Raw genomic sequence first — 19,451 nt, forward strand, 5'->3', positions numbered from 1 at the left:
ATAACATGGCGTGAGCACAAAGCCGAAATGTGCTTACGCACAGAAAAATCCAGATGCAGGAATCTGTACGTACTCCAACTTCCACGTTCTTCCGCTACATAAATCCCGATCAGCGTGAAAACTAACGCTCGTGCACGCGCATTATGTAACGCCCCAACTCCTCCCAGAATTACACCTCTTTGAATATGCAAATCAATATAAATCGCCCTTAAGCTCAGCCTTCTGTGAAAAGACAATGGGAAAAGCACGGGGGGAAACATAAGAATTTCAGCGAATACCAAGTGGAGGCAAAGGAAAAACATACTATTTGTTCAAATAAACCGTGGAATAAACAACAAAATGAAGTTGATCGAGTGACATAGCGTGTTGGAGAAACTTGAAAGCTCACATTCACAAAATCACACAGTGCCGGAAATAAAAAAAAGTCACATATCAAAGTCGCCGTGGAAAGCCGAGTCGTAGCCCACCGTCTGAGTGTCATATGAAAGTTTATTAGGGTACAGAGAAAAAAGGCACACGGTGGGGAAAAAAGCACGAAATGTCAACTTCAATCTCGACATTTCCACTTTAATCACGTAGTTTATTTTGTCATTTAGTAGAACATCATAAACTTCATCTTAAAATCGTTTAATTAACCAGTTTCTCAAATCACATCGTAACTAAAGTAGCACGTTAAATGCTTTGTTTTGTATTTGATCTTCTACTCGTATGTGCTCTATGTGTGTGAATCACTACTTGCTTCTTAAACTGGCTCTCTTCCTCCGACTGGTCACAGAGTCAATTACATTCGTGATATTACAGTTCTCTGAATAACTCAAATACTGAGATGTATACGTGATGTCATTTTTATGATGATAGGAGTTAAAGCACGTTATTAAACATGAGTTTCACGGCGCAGTGATTGTGTGCAACCTTCGATGAAATTATTTATTGCAGCAGTACTCAGGGGCGGCTCTATGTCTGATAGAGAAAGTCCAATGTCAATATGGTAGCTTATGCACGGTGGATCGCCACACATTCAGCTCTGTCATAGACGTTAAGCCATCTGTAAGCTTAGAGCGCCGATTCTTCAAAATGTTAAAGGAACATTGAAATATCTTTGTAGTACGTGTTTAATTATTCTATCCTTCACGCCAGTCCCAGTGAAAAATTTAGATTATTTAAATGAAGTTAAAGTTTTATGTGTATAATTTAACAAACATATTTTGCTGCATTTCATCTTAAAAATGATATCGTCATCATATGTAAATACGCGCTTTATAAAGTGGTGCAGGTTGTGTAATATTATAACCGTAGTACAAGTTTACAGTGAGGTGATTGTACTTATAAGTCCTAACAGTTCTACAAGGAGCACTGGATGGACTGATTGAGTGAATTTAAAGTTTGTGAACCGCGAGGTCCGTACAGGTGAGGCTTTGAGACGTTTTGCTGTGGCTGAGACAGCGTGTCCTTAATGCCGTATACCGATAATTCTCTTTCTGATCAGCTGCTGTGATTCACACTCAGATCCAGTGATATAAATACTCCGAGTGGTGCAGTGAGAGGAATATGGAAAAAGATGATCAGCTGTGGTAACTCCTAACGGGAGCAGCTGAAAGAAGAAGATGGTGCAGTGAGAGTAACAACGCTAAAGCAGTTCTGGTATTTAGAATACTATGGCTGTTTCCTGCTCCATTATATTGTTACAAGTTAATTACAATCAGATGCGTTACACTAATAAACGATATGCGGTTAGTTTCAGTGTATTTATAAAGCCGCGTCAGGAAAATAAAAGAGTAATCACACAGGAACAGTAGCACTGCTTTGACGCTGGGTGCCGCCAGTTTGTAAAACCGAGTGCAGAACTTGCGTACGACAAGACATGAGGTACCGTGGAAAAGTGCGCAGCTTTACGCCAAGTGTAGGTTTTATACATCGCGATTTGAACGTGGAAAAGTTCTTACGCAACATTTCTGTGCATACGCACCGTTTATACATGAGGCCCCTGGTCCTTGAAACTGCATGAGAGAACTGACCTTCTGCTTGTTGAAGCATCTCAGATATGCACAAGTCTGAGGTGCTTTCTCTTCCTGATGATGTTTTCACTTGCCTTTCTCTAACTTTTAATCTCGTCACTCAGTAAATGTTGTGAACTAGAAGTTACAAAGCACACAAGTCCCATTCCCCAGCTAGACACAAAAAGGGCCTTGAAGAATCTTTAAATCGTGAAGCTACGAAAGGCATACAGTGCACCAGCAAACAAAGTCCCAGTACACAAGCAAATGGCGAAGGTCAAAAACAGAGCAAAGGTTGGGTCACCCGCTTCACAACAATGCCAACACTCGCTGTGCATGGGTTACAAAGTGAGGATTCGAAGAGATGGCACTCCCGACATGTTCTGCAGACCTGAAGTACTAACTGCCTCACTGTGTAGTATACATGCATTTTTATGGGTGGATTTTTTCCATTAATAAAGTATTTGCACATAAAGGATTTAATTCTTATATTTGTTTTACATTTTGAAGTGAATTAATAAAAGTCAAATATTTTACCCTCTTGATTTTAGTACCAGGATGAATTCTTTCCAACTGTGCGTGACACCTAGCTACTGATCACGTGACTGCATTGTCACATTTGTGATGTCAGCTGACACTTTGAATATGTCGTCCATCAGACATTGAGGTCATCCCTCAGTGGATACAAAAAAACATTTCATTATCAGTGATAGCTTCAAAACAAGTAGATGTGACGTTTCGATCTGGGTTTGAACTTTGCCCTTTGTCTTGTCCCTTTGCTTTAAGCTGGTCGGTTTGGTTCATTTTGTTCAACCATATTTTCGACTCTTGCCTTCCATTTTCAACTGCAATCCTTTCCCAGTCTTTTTGCTCACAATAATCCTCGACACCTCGCTTTTCTTGACACTATGCCGGTGATAAAGACTTCCCAAGTTGCATTGATAGACAGATAATACGTTTATTTGTCCACCACGGGAATTTAAGACTTTACAGAAGTTCAAGAAAAAATAAATATGATGACAAACAACATACAAGAACTTCTGGCTTGGATAATAAAAGAGCTGTTGCCGTCTATTAACAGACTTGTAGGTGAAAGTAAGATGTGGTCAGGTCTGCTCGGTGGTGCCACAGGTTTACATTTAATGGCATTTAACGTTTTAACAGAGCAGGTCCAGTTTGTAGTGTCCACAAATAGAAAATGCTGATAGAAGATTCTTTCTTCAAAAGTTTCCCAGGTTGAAGTCACGAGTATTCAAGTTCCAGAATGATTCATCAGTAGAGCATTGGTAACAAAGTGAAACAATTCTGTTGTGGAGCAAATTAACATTCGTTAGAAACTTCTTTCCCTAAGGAGTAACGTTGACAAATTCAGTTCACGTACAGGATTGTGGTTGGACCAGCAGGGTAAGATGTTTTAAATAAGTAGGAAAGAGCAGATTTTGTAAACATTACGACAGATGTATTATAGTTTATGACCAATTATGTGAAAAAATAGGACTTGTTTGGTTTTACTGGTGTTTCTCTAGATTTTGATCACTCCACATGTACATTGTCTGTACGGCATCAGTTACACAAAACCACTACAACATAGGCGACCACATACCATAATCTCATTAATCAATCCTTCAGCGCTGATGTGCTTCCTGCTGTCAGGTGAGGTCCTGGTGCCGAGCAGGTACCCATGTGTGACAACAAGGTTTTCTGAGCTCCTCATCCAGAATTATAAAACATCTGGCCACTTCTACAGATACACAAAAGATCCTGGAAAACTTGCACCGTGGCGTTAATACTGCTCCCGAAGAACACGAACGGATGAGCGATGGCCGCAGGTGAGCGTCATCATGGGGAACATTCATAGAATGGGCTAAAGTTTATCCAATGAACCGCCGTCTCGGTGGTAACAACTGGAATCTGCAGACAGATGTTTCCCTTGAACCTGAGGCGAAGTGATTGGGAAGGGATCTGAATACTGCGTGAATCCACTGTATTTTAGATACCCCGTTGTATGCTCACAATGTCCCAAACGCAAGTCATTTTTGCTCAAATGTTATACAAAGAACTGAGGGTATCTTAGAAATAAAAGGGAGCAAGACAGGACTCAACCCAGAATCGGGTGCCCTGGGAGCCAATGAATGAGCTCTTATTGAGCAGGACTCCTGACCAATGAGTGACAGAAGAGCTCGGTCTTCAATTCAAACGACTGCTTCAGTTTAGCCACATTCCTCAGCTGTTCACGGGAGAATCTTCTGGAAGTGGTTTATATGAGGGTACATCAAAAAGTAATGAAAATTTGACTCTTACACGGTAACCACAACGGATAGAAGCTGATGTAATGTATCAGGTTCACAATGGCTTATGGGTAGATCGAAAACGCCCAGTTCAGCACTCTGCCATGAGTGTAGTTGAAGCCAAGGTCAGATGAACATGAAGGCTCTTCTGCGGGATTGCACCATTGTTAACAATGAACCGTAGTGAGTGAAACCTGCTGAAATTCACCAAAGGATGTTGACTCAGTGCAGAAGTGAAAGCAGCAGGACTCGATGAAAACTTTATGATTGGGTAAAAAGGTTTAAAGTGGAACTGACAAAGCTCGATCTGGTCAAACGTCAAGAAGCCCACATCGAGATGGCGAATGCCTTCATCAGTGAAGACCGCCGGATCACGTTGTCCACTGTTGCTGCACATGTGGATATCAGCTATGTATCTGCATGTGCCATTGTGTATGATGCCTTGGTGTACTGTAAAGTTTGTGGAAGATGGGCACCCAAACAGCTTACTGGTCTGCCACAGGTCAACATCCTTTGGTGAATTTCAGCAGGTTTCACTTTGTCCAAAGAAATCTCACTACAGCATGTTGGTAAACAATGGTGGAATCCCACCTCGGGGCATCCATGTTCGTTTCACCTTGGCTTCAACTAGACTAACAGCAGACCTCTGCATGGTGCATGTTCGACCTACCCATAAGCATTTGTAAAAGTGTTGTATTGCATTACCCACCACTGAGTTGGCACCTTAACATGGCAGAGTGATTTACGTGATCAGTAATCCCCTGAGTGATGCTGTCAGGAGTCGTGTACCCCTGGTAGGGCCACTCATGGTGGCAAGGTCAGAGGTGAGCTCCTTACAAAGACTGACTCAACCACCATCTGACCTCCACACCCATCGCACCAAGGGTCCATACAAAGTGGTGCAGCTTCCTGCCATACCTTGTCATCGTGCACTTGGCTTGCCATGTGGATTCCCGACAGGAAGTGAAGAGGTGCGATTTAGGATTGAGCTTCCCTCACTACCATCGATCATCAACAACTCCTTTGCGCAGGCTCTTCTTTCCTCTTTTTCTTCCATATTGTGTCACCTTCTATCCATTGTGGTTACCGCATCATTTTCAAATTGCGCTTTACTTTTCGATGTACCCCTCGTATAAACCACTTCCAGAAATCCTCCCGTGAATGGTTGGGGAATGTGCCTAAACGGAAACACTCTTTTAAATGGTCGGGTGTCCTACTCCATAACTGCTCATTCATTGGCTGCTTAGGAAAGGAAAGCAAGCGAAAACGTTTATCCATGTCATGTTTGAGCATATCTAAGGTGCTTCAACTAGCAGAACGTCAATTGAGTGGAATAAAATGGTGTTGAAAAAACACAGAAATACACAATTGAGGACAAATGACCAATACATGACTGACAGGAGTCAACCCAACATAGAAGTGGGAAAGGATGAAGAAGCAGGTCTTCAGTTCAACAGGTTGTTCTCTTTTGATATCATCTCACGGGCTTTGCTTTTCCCTACTGATCAAGTTGCAGGATCTTCCTCCCCTAAACCTGTGCTGATATTTATGCTGTTCTTCTCACAGAAAATAGCCCTTCAAGTTGTCTTCTAATCCTCCATGTAGTTCATTCCGATTTGAAAATTCAAGTTTGATGGTTGGCCCCACAAACCCCAGATTCATTCCTGTGTGGGGTTTGCACGTTCTCCCCATTTCCGACTGTGGTTATCCTGCCACATCACTGAAGTTTGTTCATTTGTCTTCCTAAAGTCTCCCTGGGTGGGCAGGTGTGTGTGTGTGCGTGAGTGGCGCCCAATTGTGGGTTGGCTCCTGTCTTGCTCCCTTATGTTTCTAAGATGCCCTCAGTCCCAATCTGAGAAAGATGTTTTATAAAAGTACGATACTCAGTGAGGAGAACTTCCAGATCTCCACGTTTAGTGTGTCCTTTGTGTATTTATTTCTCCTAAATTCTTATTAGGACATTCTGCCTTATCCTTTGTGTGGAAGCTGGCCCGGACACAGACAGGCAGACACGTTCATGTCACCCACAACACGTTTATTATACACTATGTACAAAGTTCAAGTGCACCACAAACCCCACAAATCCCCAAAGACCTCGTCACAACAATGCCTTGCTTCAGACCACCTCCTTCTCTCCTCTCCAGCTCAGTCCACTCCGCTCCCGACTCTCACCCTTGTCTGAAGGGAGGCGGCCCCTTTTATAGCACCCGGATGTGCTCCAGGTGGGTTCTGCCAATCTTCCACGGACACGCCCCCTCTTCTTCCCCCCCAGCACTTCCGGGTGTGGCAAAAGTGCTGAGGTCCAGGGCTCCAAAGGCATGGGGGCGCCCCCTGGCAGTGACCACGGGCCCCTACAGGGTGGAGCTTCAAAGCTCTGTACCCGTGGCCCCCAAAGGAACCAGGGAGGTCACCCCCACACCACATGGTCTGGGGAAGGTGTAAGCCCTCCTCCGGTCTTCCTAGGTGTCCCGGCCAGGTCGCCACCCCAGCCATCTCCGACATTTGCCAGCACTGATGCTAAAATACTGAACAGTCTTTAGGATTGCAGACGTCTCTGTTAGTGAGACTCCCAAGATGTGTTAAAGTGCAACAACAGCAACACGAATGGCACAAAGCCGTTTAGTTCTTTGTTTTCTGCTGTAAGCAAACCAGCTGCATGGACTGAATGGCCTCCTGTCCTTTCTCAGATTTCTCAAGCGTGGCTCGGAGTTTCCATTCTTCTTTAAATACAGAGTAAGCCTGACCTCTGCTGTACAGACGGAGGTATTACACCTGGCCCTCCATTGCTCAAGAATTTGTCAGAGGCACCTCAAAGTAAAACAAAGTATTGGCAGTTGCTGTTGTTTGCCTTGTTGTTAAATACGTCCTCCTCCTCCTCCTCCTAAAGCTCTTCCACTTTCATTTATGAAGAAGCTGAAGGAGATACTGGGACATCTTAGCTATTAGCCAGCAGCCATGCCACTTGTGCTTCAGAACAGGTCACCCACCTGAAGCTAAGCCTGTTCAGGCCCGCCCAGTACTTGGATGGGAGACCAACACAGGTATTGGTGGGGCCAGAAGGGGGCGCCTAACCTGTAGTCTGAATGTGGACCCCAATGCCCCAGTGCAGTGATGGGGACACAGTGCTGTAAAATTGGCACCATCCTTTGGATGAGAAGTAAAAACCACTACAAGGTCCTGACTTTCTGTGCTCATAAAAGATCCCTAGGAATCCTTTGTAAACAGTAGGGTGTATCCTGATAGCTAAATTGCCCACCATGGCCTAGCCATTCTCTCACCCCCTCACCATCTAACAGCTCATGTGCGGTGAGCTTACTGGTGCAAAAAAGTCTGCCAGGTGGATGCTACACATTAGTTGTGGTTGAAGTGGCTCCCCACTCCCTATGAAAAGTGCTTTGAGTAGCAAGAAAAAATGTTATATGAATGTGAAGACTTATTAGTAATTAATATTAGGAAACAAGTGGGCATCTGTCTTCCAAAGTGTTTCTCCATTGTTCCAGTTTCCTTTCCGCAAAACTCTTAAAGGTGCCACATCGCACGATGCCATCAGCAGATACTGTAGGTCTCCTCTCGCTTGTCACCTTTCTTATGTGCCGTTCACCGTGGCCTCCTCCATCCTCGTCTGTTGTACACTTGCCCACCTGATAGCTTTTTCTCCCATAGGTCCCCCTTCACACAGTCTATCCACTTTGGTTGGTTGTCCTCGTCTCCTCCATATCTGTGATTCTTCTCTCCGTGTTCTTTACCTGGCACCTCATGACCTGCTCGTACCACTTTAACCTTCTTGCCTGTGTTTTTTTAGATATTCCCACAGCTTTAATTGAACCTTCTGATCTTCTCATTCTTCATCTTATCACACTTTGTTATTCCACACATCCATCTCAACATCTTCATTTCTGTGACATCCCGTTTCCTTTCATACACCTTTTTTCACTGACCTGTTTTTGTACCCTTCACTCTTGCACTAATTTTTTGGCCCCATAAGACTCCTGAGTTTGTGCAGCCGGATTGCTTTCTGTGGTTTATTTCTGAATCTCTCTCTCCATTCTGTTATTGTTGATTGGAAATGTTTGAACATTTCCACCCTTTTAAGACGGTTAACTTCTCCATCTTGTTTTTGTCCCTCAAGTCTTAGATATCCTGTCTTTTTCTCTACTAATCTTATGGCGTCTGTCCTCCAGTTCCAGTTTCCTTTCCACAATACAGGTAGTTGTCGACGTATGTCCTATGTGTCTTCTGACCATTCGACTTACGACCATTTGACTTACAGCCTATGTGTCTTATGACAGTTTGACTTACAACTTATGTGTCTTACGACCATTTGACTTACGACTTATGAGTCCTAAAACCATTTGAATTACGACTTATGTGTCTTACGACCATACGACTTACAACCGTTCAATTACGACTTATGTGTCTTCTGACCATTCGACTTACAACCATTTGACTTTCGGCCTATGTGTCTTACGACAGTTTGAATTACGACTTATGTGTCTTACGACCATGTGTCTTACGACAGTTTGACTTTCGGCCTATGTGTCTTACGACAGTTTGACTTACGAATTATGTGTCTTACGACCATACGACTTACAACCATTTGACTTACAACTTATGAGTCCTAAAACCATTCAAATTACGACTTATGTGTCTTCTGACCATACGACTTACAACCGTTCGAATTACGACTTATGTGTCTTCTGACCATTCGACTTTCAACAGTTTGACTTACGGCCTATGTGTTCTTATGACAGTTTGACTTTCGGCCTATGTGTCTTACGACAGTTTGACTTACGACTTATAAGTCCTAAAACTATTTGACTTACGACTTATGAGTCCTAAAACCATTTGAATTACGACTTATGTGTCTTACGACCATTCGACTTATGACCGTTTGACTTACAGCCTATGTGTCTTACGACAGTTTGACTTACAACTTATGAGTCTTAAAACCATTCGAATTACGACTTATGTGTCTTACGACCATTCGACTTACAACCGTTTGACTTACAGCATACGACTTATGACCTAAGTGTCTTGTGACCATTCAACTTTCAGCCCATGTGTCTTACAACCATTTGACTTATGGCCTATGTGTCTTACGACCGCTACGGTGTCTCACGGTCAAATGACAGTTTTCGCCATGCCAGCTCTGTATGCCGTGACTCATTCATCTCAACATCGGTTTAATACCCGCAGCGGTTTAGAATACGTTCAGTTACATTTGTCTTACAAATTCAGGAAATTGATCTTGAGGCAAAAATGAAGATGATCAAGAAGTACGAGGGAGGAATGAGTGAATGTGATCTCACGTAACCTTAAGTTCTCCCTCCCATTGTAAGCGGAGTTCACTGCACACGCTGTACTGCTGCACTCGGCCTTTGAATCAGGGTAACCTCAGAAGCTTCTGCGCTGATGTGCTGCTCTGTGCGAATCGCCATTAAGGGGTAATGTAACCCCACTGAAGTCCTTTATATGTTAACGTTTATCATTAACAGAAACTGAAATGTTAAAACAGAACAGACACGAGTGCTGAAACTCGGCCGTTCAACAACTCCTCTCACACTTCACAATGAACAAACACAGGGAGAGGCGCTCGCTGATGACGTAACATAACACACACAAAAGAAAGGATTTGTGAAGCTGTTGAAAGTTCGGCTCCCTTGTGCACTACAATAATAAAGAAACAAAATGATAAAGTAAAAAAAATGATGGAAAATCTCTACAACATGCTGAGAAAGGATATAAAACAAGCAAATTAACTTAAGGGACTTCTTATGTAGTACTACATACGGTCAGGTTTGAATAGAAATACCAGTCCGTCTTACGTCCAGATCTACTTGCGACTGGTCCACTGGAACCAATTGTATTAATAGAGGGGCCACATTGCACAAAGCCATCAGCAGATAGCAAGCACCATGAGGCCTGGTCTGCCGCGTATCTCCAGCACCAGAGCAAACCCATAAGGGCTTAATGGTGATTCTTGATGTAACCCAACACACTTCTGCTGAATGATGCGTTGACTGAAAGTCCTCCATGTTAGTGTGTCACAGACAGGATGTGCAGCGTTGTTCATAATGGCACTCGGGGTCCAGAGTGTGTTCCATAACTGAGCCTGCCTTTTTAATTAGCTTGTTGATTTGGTGGGTTTCTCGGGCCCAGCCCACCACACTGGCGGCCACAGAGTTGTTAGATGAAGGGACCCGGCCTGTATATCCTGACAGTGTTTGTCGCTTTTGATGTGTTTTATTGATACCTTCTCTAATGTCAGCTGACTTACAAGTACAAACGCCTCATTTGGCAGACATGACCGTTTATCACCGTCTCGCCTTTTTTTCTTCAAACTGCACTGCGCACTCGCACGCTAATTTGCGTTGGTTTGGACATCCGCAGAGGAGAGATGCTGAGTATACAGGGAAAAGGATGTTAAGGATAGAGCTGCCAGGGAAGAGGAGAAGAGGAAGGCCTAAGAGAAGGTTTGTGGATGTGCTGAGGTGATGGGTGTGACAGAGCAAGATGACGAGGACAGGAAGAGAAGGAAAAAGATGATCCGCTGTGGCAGCCATAGACATAAATAGAGATAGACGCCGCATTCAGTGTGTAGCCCAGTCGACACGATACGTCAACGCATCCGCCACATTGTGAGTGGAAAAAGTGCCATTTAAACTAATACAGGTAGACGTGGAGACCGGGTTTAATGATGAAGAAACAATAACGTTTAAAACAGTATCGTTTACATACAACAGATTTTGGTGAATCGTTTACATTCAATTATTTATATCCATTTATACACTAGTGATGGCAATTATTAAATAATTATTATTATTATTATTATTTAATATTTCCTTCCACATAAGTAACATTTCTCGGACTGCCTTCTTCCATCTCTGAAGCATTTCTAGACGTCGTCCTGTTCTTACGCAGCACAGTACTGAAGTATCAGTTAATGCCCGAGTCACCTCACCTATAGATTACTGTAATGCTATTCTATCTGGCATCCCACAAAAACGTGTCCATCGCTTACAACTTCTTTAAAATTCTGCTGCCAGGATAATAAGCTGCTGCTCTAAATCCACTGAACACATCACACCGATTCTCTCTCAGCCTCACTGGCTCCCTGTTCACTACAGAGTACGAAAATTAAATCCCGCTCTTTACATTTAAACTGTCCACACCTCGCTGATCTCCTCCAGACTGGCACTCCTCTCGCTCACTCAGATCCTCCTCTGCAGCTCAACTTTCTGTGCCACACGTCAGACTCGGTGCTATGGCAGCTCGAGCGTCTCTCCTGGTGCTCCTCAACTCGGGAATTCTCGTCTCTCTCGTATTCGTCAGCTCAATTCAATAACACATTTTAAAACTGCCCTCAAAACTTATCTTCTCAAACTGGCATACTGATTGTGAATTTTGCACTGTTACTGCCAGTTATCTTTGTTTGTTTGCTAATTATTGCTTTTTGATTTATCATTCTCTTGTTTCAATTTTACTAATGTTTTACTAATGACCTTGAGTGCTAAGATTATAAAACGGGATTTTCTAATGGCCAAATAAAACCAAAATAATTATTCAGCCTTACCTATGAAATGTAATCGCCGGGATCTGGTTTGGAGCGTACAGCGGTTTGTAATCCCAGGCAGCGCATTATCCATTACTTCACTCCACAGCAGTGCCACTCGCAATATGGCGGCGACGTTGACGTACTGACGTACTGCTGGTCATGTGGCGTCTAGTAATTCTATGTTTATGGTGGCAACCCTAACAGGAACTGCCGAAAGAGGAAGAGTTCTGACGGGGCCGGTGATCGTGTTATACCCAAGAAGTCCACTAGAGGGCGTCCTTGTCATTTCAGACACTCACTCGCACGATATGTCAGTCCGCAGCAGCCGAATGGGGAAGATTATGGGGGCCGAAATTAAATGCAGTTCAGCGTGTTCACAAAATTGAATCGTAAGGCTTATTCTCGGGGTGCATTTCATTGTGTAACGATTTTATTATGTCGTACTTCTAAACAAATTAGAGAAATAAACGTTTATTTTTCACTACGACAAACTGACGTAGCTAGAGGGGACAGCCCACCCCGGGGAGGGGGGCACTTTTTAATAATGTTTAGTACAGTACTTGACCTTTTTTTTTGACAATTTTGTTTGACAGGTCTTAGGTAAGGTAATGTGTGTGTCATCTGTCAAAATTACCCCATTTGTAATGTTTAAAAACTGATACAAATATATACGTGGCAAAGTTCTATCTTACAAATGCGAATCTTGACCAGTCTGTCGACTAATTACTACCAAAAGGGACGAACCCTTCAGTCTCATTGATAATATTTTATTATTCTCTTAATCTCAAGATGAAGCGAACAAATCGAACACGAATGTAAGAAACGGGGCAGTTTCTCATAGGGGGCGAATAATCAGGACCTTAACTCTAACTCTGTCTATCTATCTATCTATTATATAGTGCCTTTCACTTTATCTATCTATCAATCATATAGTGCCTTTCCTATTTATCTATCTATTATATTGTGCCTGTCCTCTGTAGATCTGCAGATGAAAGGCTCTATATAATAGATAGATAAAGTGAAAGGCACTATATGATTGATAGATATCTATTATATAGTGCCTTTCACTTTATCTATGTGTCTGTCTATATTTATATAGATTCATTTGACTCTTCCTATGAAGTCAGTACACGGTTTTGGAGAGCATGGGTGGTCATGAGGTCACCATAAAGGGGTGTGTGGCGCTCCCTCCCGATATCTCAGCAGAAGGACGACAGTCCAAGTCTTTAGGGTCCTGGAGCCCCCCGCTTGTGAGACATGGACGCCATCCAGTGACCTGAGATGAAGACTGGACTCCTTCATGTGTCTCTTTGGAGGGTCCTTGGGTGCCGCTGGTCTTTGTGTTGCTCACGGACTCCATTGAGGAGGTTGTCACTTTGTGTCATACATGTCAGTGGTATCACCTGCTTACACTCGGTCACTTAAACCATTTGACAAAAACCTGCAATCCAATAGGCTGTCCAGCGGAGCTACGGTGGTCTGCAGCTGGACCCCATCTCGTTACGTGATGACCGACTGTGGGCTGCAGTCACACTCTGTGGAGACAATGGGACACGGCTGTGGTCTCCACTGATAACACTAGATGGCAGCATCTCTGGGTTAGGATTCCCCTATGGGACACCCGCAAGGCATGCTGGGACCTGCAGTAGCTTTACAATCCCCACTTCATTATACTTCTGGTTTGACCCCAAAGTGCTTCCTCGCAGGTTACGCCGCCAGCAGCAGAAAATACTCCCGGGGTCCGAGATAAAAGGAAGGCACTCCTCACACCTCACCGAGGCGACTTGGACTTGGGTGGTAGAAGATGGACGAAGCTCGCCTGGGAGGAGTGGATGGTGAAGAGAGACAGAAGAAGAACTTAAAGAAGCCTTTGCTGGGGTATCGGAGGGGTTGTGGTCTTCACATCCACGTTCTGATCTCTGAAATGCACTTCATGAAGGATTAAAATGCAGGGAAAATCAGTTTGCGAGACCTCAAAATGGATTTGTGACGTCTTGACACGAGCAGGCAGCCCCTCCAGGATATCTGAAAGGGTCAAAGAATGCGTTCTGAAGGGGCTGGAAATGAACTTCACGCCAAGATATCAGCGATTGCCTTTGAGAGAGCAGCACGGGTTCAGACTACTAAAGTTGTGCCACTTAAGTGACATGTTGAGTAGACAGAGGTGACGGTCATGGGAGAGATCGCCGCCATTGGAGGGTAACACTGATGAAGGCTGTGGGAGTGAGAAGGTAGAAAGGATGAAGAAGAGGGTCAGCTGAACAACTGGAGGCTCCTGGACGAGTGCCACATTGGCAAAGCAGGTGCCAGGAAGGGGTGAAAGGCAAGTAAGAATTTGATCGACTTGAACTCGGTGTCAAGATCTGTAAAGCCGTAGAGCGACGAGTCGACTCCTTGGGAGAGAAATGGACGGGCAGCAGTGGCTGGCATTCACCAGCCAGTAGGGCACAGCTGCGGTGACACTTGCGTTGTGACAAACCAACAGAAACACAAGACACAACTACACGTCGACCCTTGCGTGCACAGGGGCTTTTTATTCGCTTTATTGCCGTGATACATTCTCAAAGTCGTCTTTCCAAAACGAGACTCGCTTCGCCACCACAGGTTGTGTTCGTCTTACATTATTAGACTTTACAATTCAGTTCAACCAGAGTTGCTGACCAGCAAGCAAACTGGCATCAAGCAAAGACCCGCCTAACATGCAGAACTGGCATTTACCAAGTTGTGACGGACCACCGCACGTCACAGGCGGCTGATGAAGGAGTGCGCCGGCCGTCGTATCCCACGTTTACACACACACGGAGTGAGGAAGACCTTTAGAGCCTCCGCCTGAACGGGGGTCTTCCACACGGCCAATTGTGTAGGATTAGCTGCTGTATACCGAGACGGTTTGTTAAAAGTTGCTCAAAATGTGTGCTTCACTTTGTACTCATTGTGTCAACGTGGCTACCGAACAAAAATAAAAATCAGTCAAAAATCGAGCGTCGCGCCGCCGCCACCACCACCGGCCAAACCTCTGGAGTTCCTTCATCTGCGCGTCGAGGTGTCCAGTGCCGTGCCACAGTCACCCATTTCAGCCACTTAACAAGACGCCCTTTTCTGGGATGGATTGGTGGCCCTGGCCACAGGGGGGTCTCCTGCCTTGCACCCAGTGTTGCCCGCTGTGCCCCAGCAGCGCGTTCGATATCCACGTTCGAGTATTTTATGCAGTTTGTCCCACGAGGTTTCAACGTTACGTTCCTTTTTTAATGTTATTATCTCCGATTATCATCCGGTGTGCCCGGCCTAATAAACAGCCAGAATATTAAGAATCCACCGTGTAGAAATCCCATTGAAAACCTAATAAAACTTGGGACGAGAATTCAGAAACTTCTGGAAACTTCTCAGGGAGATCGGGGCACATGCAGTAACGAAAGCCAGGAGAACTCAAGAAGAAAAAAAAACACAAACTCAACAAGGACCCTCCGTCGATGCCGACCTGAAATTGCCAACTATTGCATGAAAAAGTAAGTGCACCCCACGCAAGGGGAGGACAGGTTTGATCAGCCAAACATCCGCAGAGGTGACCCCCTTGAACAGGTGACACATTCTCAACGTAAAATGGGGATTTGTCACTGGGAAGAAGGAAGTCCACCCCAAACCCCCTTTGAAATCCATCAAATTAGAATCAGGGATGAGGTGCCAATCCTCGGGGAGGCTGCAGGTGGACCGGACTGTCGCCCGACCGTCTCTTATAAATACTGAGGGTCTAGTGTCCTCTTCGCTAGAGACATGTGTGCCGTCATGAGACCTTCAAACCGAAGGCCATGGCCGCCTTGGAGTCTGGCGAGGATCTCCAAATCAATCGCGGCCACCGTTAAGGAGAATCGCCTACAGCTGCCGTACATTTCAAACGACTGCTAACTTGCGCAGGACGCGCCGGCCCAGCAAATTGAGACCAAGAGCTGACCGTCTGCTACTAAAAGCCTTCCAGAGCCCCCAGCAGGGCATCGTGGGATCTGCTGGTTAGTTGGTGTCCAAGTGCACACATCTACTGTACCATCAGGAAGAGGTGGGAACAACCTGACCTTCAGGCCAGGTGGACTGAGGACAAGGACATCTACACAAAGACCAGGCCTTCTAGAACAATGGGCTCTGGTCAGAGGAATCAGAAGACGGTTTGACCAAAGTAACAGCAGACCAGTGTGACAGCAGTTCAGGAGAAGAACCTCACAGCGACTGTAAAGCTTGGTGGGTGAAACGTCCGATCAGGGCAGCTTGCAGGCATCGAGTCAACGACGAGTCCGCCATCATACCAAAGCATGCCTGTGGAGAACGTTGGGCCACACGGTGAAGTGAACAGTGATAAATGATTTGAAGCCCACCAGCACATCCACCAAGGAATGGCTCAGACAGGAGAAATGGGAGGGCCATGGACTGGCAACCTCAAAGCCCCCCTTTGAACCCCATTAAAATGTGCACCCCTGACCCCCCCCTTCACATGACCTTCGGGGGGCCAGAAACATCACAGACTGCAAAACGCCTTTTCTACTAAAGGGGCAATGCCAGCTTCCGAGGCCGAGCCCAAAGCCCCACCTTGTGCGTTTTCACTCATTTTGCAACAAGAGCCAATGGCCCTCGAGTTTTTACTCCATCAGGTCACCTTCATCGGTAGCCTGTGTGTCCATGAAGATCAACTTCTCAAAATGGTTGAACAAGTCAACAGTTTCCTCGGGGTGCACTTACTTTTTCACACAACTTCTTTTATACTCAAACTGACTGGACCCAGACAGCCACCGCTGGAGGATGTGTGCCACCTTCCGTTTATAGCACAGCGGTGTGTGTGCCCGGCCTGGCACTGAAGGAGAATCGCCTCATGCATGTGTCCTCAGCAGGCCTTCTTCTCTCCACACGTATCCGTGTTTTATTGGCTAGCAGGAACACCCACCCTGACATTTACATGTGGGGGATCCTGGCAGTGAACCGAGAGGTGCCCAGTGCTCACTCAGGCGAGGCAGTAGGCTCTCCATTGGGGCAGCGCTGGCCTCCACTTGTACCGGGGTCGACTTTTCTTCTTACTTATGGCTGTTAAAAGAGATCCCACAAACTGGTGCAGGTTTTACGTGACAAAAATCTGCGTGACACGATCCTGTGCCGTGGGTGGACAAACCCTCTCCTGGCAGCACGAGGATCAAACCGGTCCTGGCCAGTGCCCACCTAATGCCAGGTTAGAATGGGTCTCAAGTCTAAGACATGAGGAGGTGCAAGGAAAGCCCACACCGACAAACGACCAGGCATGGGGTTCAAAAATTTAGGAAGACAGCAAGCCTAACCTCTGCGCCACCCCAATAATAAAATCGAAGCATAAAACACAAATGAGTCCTGCAAGGAGAAGTCGTTTTAGGGGCAGAACGTAATAAGCGGCAAATCGAGGAAGGGGCCTTTATAGCGCAGCAGACACGCCAGTGGGTCCACTTGCTGATGTTTGTGATACCACCCCAAAGGAAGAGGGGGCGCTGCTGCTAACCTCGTCACCACAGCTCCAAAAAAAAAAAAAACACCACACCCCCCCAGAGAGGTTGACTCCGCCCTTTCCGAGGAAATTCCTGTCAAGCCGCATATCCCGCCAGACACGGAGCTCCACTAAGACCAGCACTGAAGACAAAGAAAGGCAAGCGTCTGGAGTCTCTGCAGCAATCTCGCTTTGTAGGAATTAAAACGGGACCACCCGGGGGGGGCTTGGTGTCCTAAACATTTCTTCCTTCACCACACCTCCCGTGGGCCTTTGGTTAAAATGGATCTCCAACTGGAGATGGGATGGGGCTTTAAAAAGCAGATTTATAATCCGGTGTAAGGCTTACACTGTAATTGCATCAAAAGTGTGATCACGTGTCCTGGCAGTGCGGACCACACCTAAACCCCTACGAGACTCCGACGGGCCAGGTTGGCATCTGCGTTTGTCTTCCACTATTCAGAAGTAAACATGGAACAGACGGAGGAAAGAATTTCAAAAATACGCCCGTTGGTATGAAACCTCATCAGCCGGGTATCTGCAGCTCAATGAGAGCAGACAACCCACCAAAGGGGGCGGTGGACCACCCTAAATAATTACTGCCAGACACCTAGGCTACCCCCCTCCAATTGGAGTTCCCCCAGGGGAGTATTGCCCCTGTCAACATCATGGGTGGGAGAGAAATTGGTGTCTTTTGATGGTGTGTGGTTTTGTGCTAAAAAGGTGCGGTCGCCCAAACCAACAATAAGTTTCGCTTCTCCACACGACCGCAGTATCAAAAGTAGCTCCATTTCACTGCACACGTGGCATCCCCGCTTGTCAAAATGCTACAAATCAGATATAAATACAAAATAATCAGCCAACATCGGTGAGAATGTCGGCAAAGGTAACAAAAAGTGGAGAAATGGGAGGAGCCAAAACGTTCGCCTAGCGTGCAGTCATGGACCATCAGCGCGGTGGGCCGCAGAATTAGAAACCGCTTTTGACGGCGAAGACTCCACACCGCGGTATAAAGTCGACCTTAAATCTCGATGTTGATTTCATGAGTCCCAACGGTTTCTTGGCTACACTGTATCGAATGAACGAAGCTCTATTTTGCATATTATAGCGCGAGACCCCGCCCACAAGTTGCTACTGATCAGCGAGGGATTGTGGGGAGCCAGGGGTCGATCCTGGCAGCACTGGGCCCAAGGCAGGAGGAGTTGCAATTCCCTAGCAAATGTCACAAAAGAGTGATGAACTCTGGGAAACAAAATGGCTGCTGGCGACAATCTGTTGGCGTCTTTCCCGATTCAAAAGAGTGGCCGGAACACCAGATGAGCATTTCAAGTAGGAATAACAGCAGGAAGCCCAGCCTTGAAATTCAAAACTAAGCACCAAAACCCGGCAGGCTCTCCCGAGAGCGGAGTTTCAAGGAAGTGCAGCTGCGAACGTTGCAAATTGAAAACAAAAAAAAAAGACCCAAAAATTGTTTGTCTTTTCTTAGAAAATAATTCAGTTAATAATTTAGTAAAAACAAGATCATTAATTATCTCAGCGTCCTCACTGGCACTCGCTCAACAAAGAGGCTCCCCTTCGTCATTTCCGTCTTTTTCAAGTCAACAATCAGGATTGGATAGGGAAGCCAATGCATTAAAAGACCACAACTGTCCACGTCAACTCCATTTTGTTTTTAAATATGGCAAGGCCTTGCGTCTTTGCTGCCATCTCCAGTAATCGGGGTGATGCCAACCCACCATGCACCTTTCCTCAACGTGGAGTGGACGCAGTCCTAAAGTGCTCAACGGGGGGCGCCTCTCTCTCCCCCCATTTGGCAACACCCCCCCCGGACGGCATTCTGCTTGTCACCCCGCATTCCATCAGTACCAAGTGGGTCACGAGTCCATAAAAAAAAAAAGTCTTTTCTCAGGCCAAACATCCTGATGGGTTATCTTTGGAGCACAGGAGGCGTCCTCAGGGGGGGATCCCAGCTGCCCACTTTGCATCATGCGGTTAAATTCGGCTCCTGTGAAGAAGCTGTGGAGGCACAAGGGGGGGATGGAGAAATATTAAAAAAGGAATGAAGAGCGGGGGGCCATCGACTGACCTCCGTGAAAAGCGCTGTGACATGCAGGACACCAGCC

At 45.7% G+C, this 19,451-nt stretch overlaps 1 protein-coding gene across 2 annotated transcripts in view; it reads right to left on the reverse strand.

The window, feature by feature from the left end:
* Nucleotides 1-17,961: 17,961 nt before the first annotated feature.
* egln3 (egl-9 family hypoxia-inducible factor 3) overlaps nucleotides 17,962-19,451 on the reverse strand; it is a 29,487-nt gene continuing 27,997 nt past the window's right edge. The window contains exon 5 of one of the 2 annotated variants that reach the window (XM_039741369.1): nucleotides 17,962-19,344. In XM_039741369.1, the coding sequence (XP_039597303.1) occupies nucleotides 19,313-19,344 (32 nt within the window). In that variant the 3' untranslated portion in view covers nucleotides 17,962-19,312. The remainder of the gene's footprint in view (nucleotides 19,345-19,451) is intronic. The other variant, XM_039741368.1, reaches the window with a different exon arrangement.

The sequence above is a fragment of the Polypterus senegalus genome, chromosome 18, assembly GCF_016835505.1.
Source record: "Polypterus senegalus isolate Bchr_013 chromosome 18, ASM1683550v1, whole genome shotgun sequence".
In the NCBI taxonomy this organism is placed as follows: domain Eukaryota; kingdom Metazoa; phylum Chordata; class Cladistia; order Polypteriformes; family Polypteridae; genus Polypterus; species Polypterus senegalus.